Below are 16,303 nucleotides of genomic sequence, written 5' to 3' on the forward strand. Positions count from 1 at the left end.
CACTAATAAATTTTACAACTTAAACATTCCAAACAACAACAGAGACAAATCCCCATGAGGATAATCTGATACGGAGCCCAGTGGAGAGGCACAAAGCCACATTACCAAGAGCCTGGTCGGAGGGGTAGGTTTTACAAAGCAACTTAAAATGAGCCGAGAGATGGGGCAGAAGGGGAGATTTAGAGAATAAATTCCAGATCTTAGGAGCTTAGGAACTGAAAACATGGCTGCTGATAGCAGAGGGGTGAAATCAGGGAAGGTCATGAGGTCAGGATTGGAGGGGATCTCAGAGGGCAGAGGTCACAGAGATATGGGACGATTCAAAAGCAAAGATAAAATTTGTTCTAGTCAGAGATGTCAGAAATAAACGGAGGAAATGATGTCCCAACACAACGCGTCGTCTGTTGAACGATGAGCGACATTTTTGTGGGATAGTCATCAGTACAAGCTCAATGGGCTGAATGGCCTCCCGAAGGGATTTGATGATTTCAGCTCGCCGATGGGTAGTTACATCTTGCTCCGTCTGACGTACCTGAGAAACCTCTTTGCGTGTGCCAGGTGGGGAGTAACCAGCAAAAAGTCATCAACTAATCGCAGCATCAACCTGAGGAAAACAAGGATACCCACCAATCAAACTAAGACCAACATACAGGACCATTAAAAAAAACAATCTGCTTTCTTAGTAATACAGTTCAACATTTCCGATTTGTAAATATAAAGGTGCTATCACTCACCCATCCTCCTGAATCCCACCAAAGAACCTGTTTTCCATATCACCATAACACAAACTGCACAGCAATGTTGAGAGGAGGGAGCCTTGTGGGATTCCACAACACTGGACATAGTACCTAAAAAACAGGGAGAATGGACTACATTATTTTCCCTAGATATACATTATAATTTTATATAAATAGGATCTCCGCATATTAAGAGAGGGCTGATGTGCAATCAGCCAGGGTGGTAAGGGAAGGTGGTCAGATTCCCAGTGCATTGTGTACATGTCCTTTGAGAGATCACCCGCAATGGCGCCCTCTAGCAGTCGGCAGCTAGCTTTCCGGAGTGGATGGACTCCGTCCACTGCCCCTACTGGCGTGAATCACGCTTTGCCTCTTTCCTTTCTCTAAGTGGCATAAGATTAGAACTTCTCCACTCCACCCCACCACCACCACCACCACCACCCACCCCCCCCCGCCGAAAAAATGGGCATGATTCTCTCCCGTTTTCATGCTCGTTCGGCACTTAGAATTTTTTGGGTAAGAATGCCACCCAACTCCCACACCACCAAGATCTTAAATTTAACTCAAATACCCTGCAGTGTTCGGGAAAACATCTCAGAAATGTGAATGAGGCACAGCAGGCAATACATCCGTTGAGTGTTGGAAAACCTCAAGTGCAGCTTCCAGACATTAAGCTCACAATGTTTATTAGCCAAAACAGATTACGCATTAAGCTATCCTCAAAGTGCATTTACTAGTCCATGATAATTGTGAGTAACTAAGGGGTCGCTTACTGCAGTTTGCCAGATGCTAACGTAAAGCATAAAAGTTTATTTATTAGTCCCATGTAAGGCTTACAATGAAGTCACTGTGAAATTGCCGTGGGTGCAGTTTTGATCCTTGTGCCAGCTGTGATTGTTGTCTAAGGCCCGCATCCTTATCTTGACCCGTGCTTGTGGATGGAAGGACGCCCACACTGTCCCAGAGAAAGGTGCCCACTCCCTCCCACGGAGAATGCTGCCTACTCTATGAACTATGGGTGATTATAGACTGTAAACATGCTGAAGTTCCTTCAATCGATTTGAAGCAATAATTTGACCCAGAGTACATTGATAGTTGTGGCAATGTTGTATGCAGAGTGACACTGCAATGCAGCCTCTAACAATGGCACACTGGCTTTACAGGTCACACATCTAAAATTAGTCAATCATCATGCAACATGACACTGATGTCCCCTGCTGGTGACTATAAAACATTCACTGAAAGTGGACCCTGCTGCAGATTTATATTAGCCGTGATGGTGAAACAGGCTTAGCAGCTCTGGGTGGAATACTGGAATGGAGTGCTGCTTACTTATCCCCAATCCTGATTGTGCTGTTCTCAATCATTTGCTTGAAGTAACCAAACACCTGTCCAGAGGTTTCATTCAATGTCAGACCCTGAAAAAAAAATCACAATTGAAAAGACTAATGTACCTCAGCACTGCATCAGGACTATCATATTAGTCCATAACTTCAATAGGGGTGATCAGATATGAAGTTTCATTGGATTTGTGGGGTGGCATGATGGCACAGTGGCTAGCACTGCTGCCTCTCAGCGCCTGGGATCTGGGTTCAAATCCAGTCTCAGGTGACTGTGGAGTTTGATATGGAGATGCCAGCATTGGACTGGGGTAGGCACAGTAATAAGTCTCTCAACACCAGATTAAAGTAACAGGTTTATTTGGAATCATGAGCTCTCAGAGTGCTGCTCCTTCATCATCACTCCCTGATCAAGGGGTAGCGCTCCAAAAGCTTGTGATTCCAAATAAACCTGTTGGAATTGAACCTGGTGTTGTGAGAGTTCTTACTGTATGGAGTTTGCACATTCTCCCCATGTCTGCATGGGTTTCCTCCAGGTGCTCTGGTTTCCTCCCATACTCCAAAGATGTGAGGTGAGATGGATAGGCCATGATAAATTGCCCCTTAGTGTTCCAAGATATATAGGTTAGGGGGATTAGTGGAGTAATGGGCCATTGGCCAAGTGCTGGCAAGTGGGATTAAGTGGGCAGGTCAGGGCATTTCATGCATTGGTGCAGACTCGATGGGTCAAAGGGCCTCTTCTGCACTGTAGTATTCTGTGATTCTGTAACTACCCAGGCTTACCCAGGGTAAGAGGCATTGTAGACTCGATGGGCCGAAGAGTCTCATTCTGCACTGCAGGGATTCTATGATTGTCAAAGTGAATAGATCAATAGAAATATAGAGTTGCTAATTATAGACAATGCCCTTGTATTGAAAAGAATTAATTTGATTCACTTAAGCACTCTCTTGAGCTCAACCAATAATCCAAATATTTGACCAACTGAATCAGGAGCAAAGACAGGAATATCACATCCATCTCTTCCTTCTGAGGCAGGAAAAATAATGTGAAGTATGGGACATAACCATAACAGACTCACTCACCTGCTCAACCAGTACGGTGTTTTGCAGGGAGGTTTCCCGCTGGAGATGAGACACAAATTCCTTCATGTTTGGCATGAGATCCATCATCGTGGAAACCTGAGTGCGTGACAGAAGGAAAAATAAAACAACTCGGATACTGTCGGCGGGATAGAACGAACTGAGTCTCCGAGACCCAATAGAACTTCAACAAGATGGTTTATTCAAGCTTGTTCAACAGGCATGAGGAAGAGCACTCAGAGCGAAAAGGCAAGATTGCTCTTGAGCTACTCCTCTCCCTGTGGGTTCTTACAGCGTTCCTGTACCTTTTTGTGTTACAATCTTTACATTCGGGGTTCCAATTAAGTCATCATCTCGTTTCTCTAAATTCTGCTTTTGTCACATTGTGCCATCTCACTTGTCCCGTGTGCTTTAATCTTTATCCAATCTCTTGTTCGCATCCTGTGTTGATGACATCTACCTCACTGTAATATCAAATCACGACACAAACCTTCTAACGTGTAAATTCAACTGTGTGTATCGATTACCACATTTACCCCGATGCTTGGTTAGTTCCCCCGAGGCATGGTGGATCCTACACTTTACCTCCAGACATCGTGGGGTCTATATACTTGGTTCAGATATCTAAAGTGGGATTCAGGATGAATTAACCCTTCTGTGATAGTGAGAATACAAATGCATTGGAAGTCGCTTCTGAGAACAGGGCAGAACCAATGACCAAAGGTACGCAAGAAGTTGAGAAATTATGACTTCGTCATTAGAGCTGAAGGGTGATCCGAATATGAACAAAAATGTAAATTAGAGACGAAAAAATCAAGCAGTGGGGGGGTTTGGGGAAGTTGTTAGGAAAAAATTCTTTACACAGTGGAACTCTCTCATAAACTTATTGAAAATGGTTTATCAATTATTTTCTGAGAGAATTAGACATCCACTTGGATATCTGTAATATTATAATGGGTCTAAGATACAAACAGTGGTGGCACAGTGGTTAGCACTGCTGCCTCACAGCGCCAGGGACACAGATTCAATTCCGGCCTTGGGGCACTGCCTGTTTGCAGTCTGCACATTCTTTCTGTGTTTGTGTGCATTTCCTCTGGGTGCTCCGGTTTCTTCCCACAGTCCAAAAACGTGCAGATTAGGTTGATTTGACATGATAAATTGCCCTTTAGTGTCTCAAGGTGTGTTGGTTAGGGGGATTAGCAGGGTAAATGTATGAGAGTTATGGGAATAGGGCCTGGGTAAGATGGCGGCATGATGGCACAGTGGTTAGCACTGCTGCCTCGCAGCGCCAGGGACCTGGGTTCGATTCCCGGTTTGGGTCATTGTGTGCGTGGAGTTAGCACATTCTCCCCGTGTCTGCGTGGGTTTCCTCTGGGTAAGATGCTCTGTTGGAGAATCGGCGCAGATCTGATGGGCTGAATGGCTTCCTTCTTCACTGCAGGGATTTGATAACTCTGTAAATACATGGCGTTAGAGGGATAGGAGCTGGGGAAGACGCTCTGTCAATACATGGTGTTACTGGGATAGGGCCTGTTGGAGAATCAGAGCAGAATTGATGGGCTGAATGGCCTCCTTCTGCACTAGGATTCTCAGAACAGGAGTTTGTGATAAACTAAGCGATTCACTGGGCGAAAAGCATGAACATAGACTTCGTGGGCCAAATGTTGTCATGTGTAAGATTAGACGTTCACCTTTCCTATTAGTATCCTCCCAAGGGTGTGGAAACCAGCCAGGACAGCCTCACAAGCCACTAAGTAAAGTCTCCACCCGCCAGCAATTGCTAAATCTTTCATTGAGAACTCAGCAAGCACCTTGTAAAAAGTTTGCAAACAATGAGAAAGAAACTGATGCTTTTACGCTCACAGTTTATACAGAGCCCGGTTTTAGGTACAGCACACTGAAGATGAAACAGAATTTAAACTTCGGGGATTTAACAATATTTCCTATTATATTCAAACCATGATTATGTCTTCGGACCACTGACTCTCCCTTAACGCTCACACAGAGCCACGCACACGCCATGAGTCTGTACCTGACTTTTGAATGACTTTCTGATTTGTCCAGCAGAATCCATCCAGACCTTAGTGTAACGGCGAATGCAGTAACTCTCTTGCATTGAGGGGTCCAGTATTCCTGAAATCACTTCCATTAACTTGGCATGAGGAATGGTGTCATAGGCACCAGTAACATCCGCCTGCAACAAGGACAGTTCCATGTTTAACTCTGCAGTGCATTTACTCCATCCCCACCAAAGTAAAGTTTATTTACTTGTGTCACAAGTAGGCTTACGTTGACACTGCAATGAAGCTACTGTGAAAATCCCCTACTCGCCACACTCTGGTACACGGAGGGAGAATTTAGTATGGCCAATGGACCCTAACCAGCACACCTTCGGAGTGTGGAAGGAAACTGGAGGAAACCCACGCAGACACAGGGAGTATGTGCAAACTCCACACAGACAGTGATCCAAGCTGGGGATTGAGCCCAGGTCCCTGGCACTGTGAGGCAGCAGTGCTAACCACTGTGCCACTGAGTTGCCCAAAGTGGAAAGCAGTGGGGAGACAACACACCGTATTTACCAGCCCACTCCACCCCCCTGCCAGCTTTCAGTTACACCAGCAAGGAGCTGCAAAATCCAACCCAGATAAAGACAAAGACAGGTATTTACTTTTCCTCCTTTCCTGTAACTGCCGATACATCCCGTGTCTCTTCCAAGTACGAGACCAGATAATGAATTCTGGTAGTATTGGATCCAATTCATAAAATCAGAGAATCTCTACAGTGCAGAAAGAGGCCATTCAACCCATCAAGCCTGTACCAACCGAATCCCACCCAGGCTCTATCCCCGTAACCTCACGTAATTAGCCTGCTAATCCCCCTGACACCAAAGGACAACTGCGCACAATCAACCTAACCCGCACATCTTTGGACTGTGGGAGGAAACCGGAGCAGCCGGGGGAAACCCAGGCAGACATGGGGAGAACGTACAGACTCCCATTTTGTACTCCTTCACCAGAATCAGCAGCCCTTATTGACTTATCCCCTCTTTAGCCCATAAAGGAAGAGACCAGGGGCCGGATTCTCCAATTTCGCCTGCAGTTGGGATTCTCCAGACCCGCTGCAGTGAACGGAGATTTAGCTGAGTGCCAAATTCTCCGTTCTCACTGACAACGGCAGTGGGACATGAACAGCTGGAGAACCCCTGTCTCATTTTAACTTGGCACAGATCAGGGATTGAACTCAGAACCTTTCCGATGTGCGGGCACAGTTCGCTATGGGCATTGTGTGCCAATCTTCAGAGGTATTCCCAGCTCCTTGTTTCCTGAGCAAGTTACCTGAAGTTCCAGACACTATCAAGGCTTAGGAAAATATCAGGAATATCTCACTAATGGATCAATTTTAACAGGGTGGTACAGTGGCACAGTGGTTAGTACTGCTGCCTCACAGTACCAGGGACCTGGGTTCAATTCTGGCCTTGGGTGGAGTTTCCCAGTGTCTGTGTGAGTTTCCTCTGGCTGCTCCGGTTTCCTCCCATAGTTCAAAGATGTGCAGGTTAGGTGGATTGGCTATGCTAAATTCTCCTTAATTTCCCAAGATGATTTGATTTGGTTTATTATTGTCACATGTATTAACATACAGTGAGAAGCATTGTTTCTTGCACGCTATACAGACAAAACATACCGTTCATAAAGAAGGAAAGGAGAGAGTGCAGAATGTAGTATTACAGTCATAGCTAGGGTGTAGAGAAAGATCAACTTAATGCAAGGTAAGTCCATTCAAAAGTCTGATGTGTAGGTGAGGGGGATTAACCATTGAAAATATGCGGGGCTATAGGGAGAGGGTTAGGGTAAGATATTCTATCAAAGAATTGATGCAGACTCAATGGGCCAAATGGCCTCCTTCGGCACTGTAGGGATCCCATGAGTTAGAGGTGATGATTTTTCATTGAGTCTTTCAGGAACACACTACAGTGGATCAATACCAGCCAGGATGTCACGTCCCTCCTGTGGCAATTTGTTCAAAAATTTAGAAATAATTTGATGGAGCATCAGGACATTAAACGCACCTTCACAAAGTAATACGGACGGCTCTCCCTCACTTTCCCAGCTTTCAAACTCTGTAACACAAACTCCCTCCACGCTTTGTAAATATCGTCAAGTCCAAATACTGAGGAGCCCATCAAGGCTGGCTTCTGTTGACACTCGTAGTTCAACACACCAAACAGGACTTTCATCTGGGAGTCAGAGAGCTGCGTCTGTTGGAATATTTTAGGTATTTAACTGTTTCTAAAAGATAAAAATACAAGTAATAACTATTCACGCTGCAGTATTTCATTCCTTCACTGCTGCTGGCTCAAAATTCTAGTCATAGAATCCCTACAGTGCAGAAGGAGGCCATTGGGCCCATTGAGTCTGCACCAACCACAATCCCACTCAGGCCCTATCCCCATAACCCCATTCATTTACCCCAGCTAACTCCCCTTACACTAAGGGGCAATTTAGCATGGCCAATCCACCTAACCCGCACATCTTTTGGACTGTGGGAGGAAACCAGAGCACCTGGAGGAGGAAACCCCCACAGACACGGGGAGGATGTGCCGACTCCACACAGAAAATGACCCAAGCCAGGAATCGAACCTGGGACCCTGGCGCTGTGAGTCAGCAGTGCTAACCGCTGTACCACCGTGCCACCCATAGAACTCCCTCCCAAACAGCCCATTCGCAGGGGATGGGGCAACAAATGCTGATTTTGCCAGGGACATTCATATCCCATGAAAGAATGAGATAAAAACCTGCCTTGGCCTAACTAGCAATCAAATATCCTTCAGGAGGACTAATTGGAGCAAGGCACCTTCACCAGAGCAATGTATCACGGCTGAGGAAGAAGTTCCAGTCAATTCAATCTGAGCAAAGAGGTGTAATATCTGTCCCTCTGACCTCCTCCCTTCCTGGTGACTGCAGCACTCCTTCCAGATGAAATGGCAAATTTATCTTTCAATTTACTATAACAGCCCAGCTCTCCTCGTTCCACCAATAACAGAGAACACAGAGAAGGCAGCTCAGCTTAATCAACGTTCCCCTAATCCCTGACCTAGCTCTGGTCCATCACTGTCCTCACCACCCCTCCACTTCCACCCCTCCCTGACAACCCTCAGACATCAGTGGGACTGAGGAGCGGAGGGCGGGCGCGGGGGGAGGCGAGCGGAGGGCGGGCGCGGGGGGAGGCGAGCGGAGGGCGGGCGCGGGGGGAGGCGAGCGGAGGGAGGCTTGGGCAACAGTGGAAGGGCTGCAATTAGGTTCGTTTTTTAAAATAGTTTACAGTTCCTTCTGTCATTGAGTTAAGGATGAATCTCAGGGTGAGCGACACCAGGAATGTCCCAAGTGATTTACCATTAATAAAGTGGTTCTGAAGTGTAGTAACTGCTTTGATGCAGGAAACACAGCAAATTTAGTGCATAGGAAGGTCAATGTAATCTTGACCAGATACCCTGTTCCAGGGATGTTGGCTGAGGGGTAAATTACACCCAGTGAACTGGTGAGAACTCCCCCACTCTTCCTCAATATAGGATCTTTAATGCTTAGCTTAGAGGGCAGACAAGGCCACGAGTTATTGTCTCATCTGAAAGACAACACCATCAACAATGCAGCACTCCCTCAGCACGGCACTGAACAGCCAGCTAGATTATGCCTCTTTGGAGGTAGGGCTTGAACCTAAACCTCTGACTCAAGATCACCAGCAAAGGTTCAGCACCTTAGAGACACGTCAGTCTGGGACGAGGCATTCTGGACACACACAAAGCCGAGAGTGGGCACGAACCTTTCTAAAGCTGATCCCTCGGGCAGAGGGTTTCGGTGCTGCTTTTCTCTGCATTTTCACGATGGGTCGCAAACCATCTTTCTTTGGGATGAACCGCAGTTTGGAAGGGGGAGGTAGGTTTCTCTGCCTTTGTTTCTGCTCCACCTCCTGGTGTGAGATCGGTCGCAGCTGCACTTTGGCGAGATGCTTCCTGCGGCAGTTTGCAAATGAAAAAAAAACATCCTTTTGCATCGTTCATTTAGAGCTCAACATCATTAAAACAGTCCGCAGCTCATAAAAGGAAAGAAGGGACGAGAGATTCCAAACCTGAAACAGTGACTTTGATTCTCTCCCTCACACCCACTCCCCCTCCTCCCTCCCCTTCACTCCCCCCTCGCACTCCAATACTGTCTGACCTGCTGAGTATTTCCAGTACTCTGTATTTAGATAGCGCCCTGAGAAACTATATAAATCAAGTTTAAAATTGCACTGCTTTATCCTCTTTGCAGGTTTATGTCTAAAGAATATGGGGGCTCTCACTGAAATCTGATTTTTATAGCAAAACTAAAGTAAGAAGTTTATACACAATTAATAAACACAATTAAGCAAACCTCTAATTTTGTTTTGTACATTTTGCCTCTCTTCACTTTCCCACAGGCTTGCTCCTGAATCCTGTCATCCTTCTGCTCCTTTTGGCACAAGTGTTACAGTGACTATCCTCTCATCTTCCTCTGGGTGCTCCAGTTTCCTCCCACAGTCTGAAAGATGTACTGATTAGGTTTATTGACCAGAACAGGCGCCGGAGTGTGGCAACTAGGGGAATTTCACAGTAACTTCATTGCAGCGTTAATTACTTTTGACTAATAAATAAACTTTAACTTTTTACATTTACATTTCCCGTCTAACAGATAAATTTATTTTGTCACGTTAATAATCATTTTATTTTAACCCTTTTGAGTTTTCAAACTCTCTTCATTTATTAAATTTTAAATGCACCATCTTTTGCCTAAAGATATTTGGTCTATTAGGACTGTCCTTCAATACACAAGGTACAATTTATTCAATCAAAGCCTTTAGTTAATTTATTAAGATTCTGAAGTGCTGATTAGCTGCAGAGAAATAATTACTTTCAGCGGGTCTTCCCGTGTGTCTCATTTTCATTAAATGTTTGCCTGTAGTGGTTTTGTTTCTTATTTCTTAACACTACCCATCTACAAGACCAACACAATCAATCATCCATCTACATGGATTCTGTCTTAGAATCCCTACTGGGCCATTGGGCCCATCGAGTCTGCACTGACTCTCCAAAAGAGCGTCGTACCCAGACCACGTTCCCGTAACCCCCACATATTTATTCCACTCATCCATCTAACCCACACATCTTGGGACAACTAGGGTCAATTTAACACAGTCAATCCTCCAACCTGCACACATTTGGGAGGAAACCAGAGCGCCCAGAGGAAACTCACGCAGACACAGGGAGAACAGGCAAACTCCACACAGCCGGGTGGCACAGAGTCACAGAAATGTAGAATCCCTACAGTGCAGGCGGAGGCCATTCGGCCCATCGAGTCTGCACAAACTCCACACCTGAGGCTGGAACTGAACCTGGGTCCCTGACACTGTGAGGCAGCATTGCTAATCATTGTGCCACCGTGCCGCCCATTAATGTGACTTGCCAGACCAACTTTACTCTTTGGCATTTCTGTCCTGTAACAATACAATTTGAATCACATCTTCAGCTCGTCTATCACAGAAAACCACCTGGATCAGATATACAGAGAAAACTTCAATCTAAATAAGTCTTATCCCTTAAATGGATGGGACCCACTGTCAGTTGTTGAGATTAAAATTAAGACATGGCAGCTTTCTTTGCCAGCAAAAGTTTATTTATTTAGTTCAGAGACAACACTTCAACACGTCAGTGTCCTAGTCATCCACATTTCTCAGTGCACAAATACCCAATAGCTGTTGAATACTGAAATTGCAATTAAACCTTAACGTGATTAACTGAACAGTGACATCATCTTCACAGCTAATAGGGAATCCAAATTGAGAGAGGTTCTTAAATTCAGAATCATGGAATTATAGAATCCCTACAGTGCAGAAGGAAGCCATTCAGCCCATCGAGTCTACACTGACCACAATCCCATACTGGCCCTATTCCTGTAACCCCACATATTTACCCTGCTAATCCCCTAACACCAGGGACAATTTAGGAAGGCCAATGCACCTAACCCGCATATCTTTGGACTGTGGGAAGAAACTGGAGCACCCAGAGGAAACCCACACAGACATGGGGAGAATGTGCAGACTCCACACAGACAAGGCCAGAATTGAACCTAGGTCCCTGGCGCTGTGAGGCAGCAGTGCTAACCACTGTGCCACCATGCTGCCCTCAGCTATGAGAGGGCTGAAAGCCAGATTAACTCAAGTTATCGCGATTCAATTAGTTTAACCCTTACCGAACACCAATCCTCTGCACTTCATTCCAGACACATTTTCTGTAGTAGAAAAGCATGTTTTTCATGAACGTTGTCTCCGTAATGTAGAAGAAGGATTTGAGCAGCTGCACCACAAATGTGTCCATTAACCAGAAGAGGAACTTAGACAGAATTGCTTCACGTAGCTGGTGCTCTGATGCGGGAACAAAGTGCTGGCCTGGGAGATAAAAACATTCTTTTGTATTTAAAAGGAACTTGCGATAAACAAATACAGCCAGCTATAGGAGCTGGACTTACAGCCACAGTCCCAAACATAGTCAGTCTGCAAGTCTGGATCACACAAATATAGTTAATTTAAATGAGGTTTTGTTCAACAGCCGACAGTTCAGAGATCATAGAATCCCTACAGTGCAGAAGAGGCCATTCAGCCCATTGAGTCTGCACCGACTCTCTGACAGAGTATCTTACCCAGGCCCACTCCCCTGCCCTATAACCCCACATATTCACCCCTCTAATCCCCCGAACCTCCACATCTTGGGTCACTAATTTAGCACGGCCAATCCACCTAACCTGCACATCGCTGGACTGTGGAACGAAACCGGAGCATCCGGAGGGAACCCACGTAGACACGGGGAGAATGTGAAGACTCCACACAGACGGTGACCAAGCCAGGAATTGAACCTAGGTCCCTGGCGCTGTCCAGTGCTAACCACTGTGTCAGTTCATTCTGAAGAAAGTTAATGGATTAATGATGGATTACCTTTGGTCAGCTGGGGCCAAGTACAATCGGTCACTCTCATCTTCCACATTAGCTCATTGCAAGAGAATCTGTCAAACTTCCCCAAGGAAATAAACTTCTTTGTGTTCTTCAGGAAACGGCACTTATTGTGGTGGGAACCCCACAGCTCAGGTGGCACAACTTTGAGCAGGCACTCTCTCACAAAGCGGTGAACCTGCAGCGGGCTGCTGTACTGCTTAAGCAAGTGCAGCAAGTCCTTGTCTGAGCCAGGGGAACCTTTGAGACAGTCGGGGTCTCCGGGCTTTTCGTTCGTTTTGTGATTCACCCCCAGTGCAGCTTCAGGTTGGTGACTGGGCTGAGGACACAGGTCAGGACTTTCTGAAGACCTCAAAGCATCTGTCAGCTCCTCTGAGTCACTCTCAACGGTAGAACGACGTCCAGGGAGATCTGTTCTCATTGAGTTATGGTCCTTTAAGTTCTCGCTCAATAATTGACCCTGTTCTACAGCCAAAGGAACGGTTTCGCCGACAGGATAATTCATTTTTAACCCTGTATTGGAACTGCCTAAAGATCTGCAGACCACCTGCACAACGGGCAGAGAACTGGATTCTGTACTTCCCCCAATATTGGAAGCACTGAGGAGCTTACGTCCTTTTTGCATGTCCACAAGGCAATTTCGACTCAACAGCTGCACATACGGGCATCGCTTATGATTCCTCAGGAGTCGAGAGAAAATATTTCTCATTTGCCAGTAGCGCTTTGGAAGCCGTTTTTTCCTCCAGCCGTTCCCAGGCTGCATTTGCTTCTTCCCAGGTGAAAGATTCTTCGTGAAGATGCTTTCTACCAGCCTTTGCCCACCCGTACTCAAGTCCTGCAAGCGATTTAGTATAAACGTGTCAGGCAAACGTTCCCTGGTGTTACTACAGTACATAATATTTCCTCTCTCGACATAAATTGGAACCCATTTACCTTTATTCTTCACTGGCGCGACATCTGCAGAGCTTTTCTGGAGTGTCCCAGCAAATATAGGGTGTGCAGACATGCCAACCATTCCCTGGCGCTGTATACTTGTGTTGGTTCCAATGGCACATTTCACCCCTTGTATATTGCTTACTCTTCTAGCTGTGAATCTGCCACCTTGCTGACAGTTTCTGCTTCCTGCCTGCTCTATTCCCTGATCTCTTTGCTGTTCTGCGGTCCATACAACAGTGGAATTATCACCACACCTCGCGGACCCAAAATCTGCCACTGAATTTTCACCCACAAGTCCAGAGCAGCAAACATCTTTGCCAAGAGAAACCATTTCCTCGCCATGTATAAAGTGTCCACTCCGAGCGTTTTCATCTCTCTCTTCAGTCAGTTCAGGCGCTTTGGCATCAGAATCCTGGTTTGAACAAAGAATAAAGAAAATTACAGCACAGGAACAGGCCCTTCGGCCCTCCACGCCTGCACAGACCATGCTGCCCAACTTAACTAAAACCCCCTACGCTTCCAGGGACCATATCCTTCTATTCCCATCTCATTCGTGTACTTGTCAAGATGCCCCTTAAAAAAGTCACTACTGTATCCGCTTCCACTACCTCCCCCGGCAACGAGTTCCAGGCTCCCACCGCTCTCTGTGTAAAAAATCTGCCTCTTTTAAAGCTTGCCCCTCGCACCTTAAACCTATGCCCCCTAGTAATTGACTCTTCCACCCTGGGGAAAAAGCTTCTGTCTATCCTCTCTGTCCATGCACCTCAATCTTGTAGACTTCTATCAGGCTGCCCCTCAACCTCCGTCGTGAGAACAAACCAAATTTCTCCAACCTCTCCTCATAGCTAATGCCCTCCACACCAGGCAATATCCGGGTAAATCTTTTCTGTACCCTCTCCAAAGCCTCCATATCCTTCTGGTAGTGTGCTGACCAGAATTGAACACGATATTCCAAGTGCAGCCTAAGGTTCTACAAAGCAGCAACATGACTTGCCAATTTTAAACTCAATGCCTCGGTCAACGAAGGCAAGCAAGCCGTATGCCTTCTTGACTATCTTCTCCACCTGCCTTGCCACTTTCCGTGACCTGTGTACCTGTACACCCAGATCCCTTTGCCTATCAATACTCCTAAGAGTTCTGCCATTTACTGTATATTCCCTATCCGTATCAGACCTTCCAAAATGCATTACCTCACCTTACCTTTGTGTTATCTGCATTGGCGCTTTGCTTCTCTGGGCTTACACGTGCACTGAATTTGGGATATTTTGGTTCCTGCTCCTCACTGGTACTAACCTCTTTCCATTGGAAAGCTGCTTCATTCGCTTGATCCATAGCTACACCAGACTGCTCAGATACCTCAGGAGGCTCATTCGATCCTTTCTCCACATCGAGTGTGTCCTGTTGTATGGAATGGGGAGCTTTGTCCTCCACCACGACTGACAACTGGCTTCCCTTCAACCTCTTTGTGGGAGACTCCACCTTATCATCATCCTGACATCTCTTTAGTGCCTGTGTGCTGACCACATCCTTTGCTGCCCATTTGCCAACATCAAGCTTGGTCCTCTTTGTCAATCTGTTCACTAGGGTTACTCCACGTTTCCGCCTGTTGGATTCAGCAACTTGTACGTCACTGGTGACCCCATCTGCTGGCAATCTCTCCTTCCGTTTTGTGCTCTTTGACTGGAACCCCTTACAAAACCTGGCCTTCTTGCGGACGCTCTTTAGTGAAACGTGGCACCAATACTTGGCTGGGCTGTGCCTGAGCCACGTGGATGGGGGGCGAGCGCCACTTGTAATGAGGCTGTAGACGGGAACTCCACATAACTGAAAGCAGCAGCTTGGTGGAACCAGCATGAAGAGGGAGCAGTGCTCCAACAGATACATCATCACATCGTCCCCAATGCGACTGAGCAGGGTTTTCCACAGCACGCTGTTCTTGATGGTCACCGTCGTGGGGTTCGGCTGGTAACTGCATATGTCGGGGGCTGACCTGATGCGGATGAAACTCTTTTCGTTGACGCACGCGTAACCGAAGCTCAGCACGTTCCGCTTGCCCTTGGCACAAATTCTCTGAATGACCCGCAGAACCACATCGCTCTGTGAGGACAGCTGAAAGGGAACGGAAAGTAAATGTGTGGTCCAAACAAACACAGGAGTCGCTTCTCGGTCTTTTGGCTAAGCTAGGGGAGGAGATGGCCTAATGGTATTATTGCTAGATTATTAATCCAGAAACTCAGCTAACGTTCTGGGAACTGGGATTCAAATCCCATCATAGAAGATGGTGGGATTTGAATTCAATAGATTCAGATGGGCAGCATAGTCAGTGCAGGTTTGAGGGTCTAAGGACCTCTTCCTGTGCTTTGTTCTACTGATGACCATGGAACTATTGTCAGGGAAATCCATCTGGTTCACTTTTGGGAAGAAAATCTGCCATCCTTACCTGGTCTGGCCTACAGAGACACAGCAATTTGAACTGCCCTGTGAAATAGCCTAGCAAGCCACCCAGTTTCAAGGGCAACTAGGGATGGGCATCGGATGACTACTCTGCACCCCCTCCAGTGCAATCACATCCCTCTGGTAACGTGGTGCCCAGAACTGCACACAGTACTCTAGCTGTGGCTTCACCAACTCCAACGTGACTTCCCTGCTTTTGTAATCTATGCCTCGATCGGTTAAGGCAAATGTCACATATGCCTTTTTCACCACACGACTAACATGCCCTTCTGCTTCCAGAGATCTATAGACAAACATGCCAAAGTCCCTTTGTTCCACAGAGCTTCCTAGTATCCACTGAGTACTTACTTGCCAAATTATTCCTTCCAAAGTATTTCACCTCATACTTTTCAGGGTTACATTTCATCTGCCACTTATCTGCCCATTTGACCATTCCATCTATACCTTCTTGTAGCACAAGACACTCTGCCTCACCGTTAACCATCTGTCCAATCTTTGTGTCATCCACAAACTTACTAAGCCTACCCCCCACACAGTCATCAATGCCATTTATATAAATTACAAATAATAGGGGCCCAAAGCAGGTTCCTGTGGTATGCCACTGGACACTGGCTTCCAGTCACCCTGCACCTCCTACAACTGAGCCAATTTTGAATCCACTTTATCAAATTACTCTGTACCTGATATGAATTTACCTTCTTTACATATCTCCCACGTGGGACCTTGTCAAAGGCTTTGCTG

General features: G+C 46.3%; 1 protein-coding gene across 2 annotated transcripts in view; it reads right to left on the reverse strand.

The window, feature by feature from the left end:
• tert (telomerase reverse transcriptase) overlaps nt 1-16,303 on the reverse strand; it is a 44,727-nt gene that overhangs the window by 25,242 nt on the left and 3,182 nt on the right. For both annotated transcript variants that reach the window (XM_080202529.1, XM_080202538.1), the window contains exons 2-11: nt 14,402-15,217; nt 12,158-13,520; nt 11,419-11,614; nt 8,975-9,164; nt 7,224-7,412; nt 5,190-5,351; nt 3,161-3,256; nt 2,070-2,155; nt 735-848; nt 533-604 (exon numbers count right to left, since the gene is read on the reverse strand). In XM_080202529.1, coding sequence (XP_080058655.1) covers nt 533-604; nt 735-848; nt 2,070-2,155; nt 3,161-3,256; nt 5,190-5,351; nt 7,224-7,412; nt 8,975-9,164; nt 11,419-11,614; nt 12,158-13,520; nt 14,402-15,217 — 3,284 coding nt within the window. The remainder of the gene's footprint in view (nt 1-532; nt 605-734; nt 849-2,069; nt 2,156-3,160; nt 3,257-5,189; nt 5,352-7,223; nt 7,413-8,974; nt 9,165-11,418; nt 11,615-12,157; nt 13,521-14,401; nt 15,218-16,303) is intronic.

Source organism: Carcharhinus amblyrhynchos, chromosome 2 (assembly GCF_965287045.1).
Source record: "Carcharhinus amblyrhynchos chromosome 2, sCarAmb.v2.hapA, whole genome shotgun sequence".
Lineage (NCBI taxonomy): Eukaryota > Metazoa > Chordata > Chondrichthyes > Carcharhiniformes > Carcharhinidae > Carcharhinus > Carcharhinus amblyrhynchos.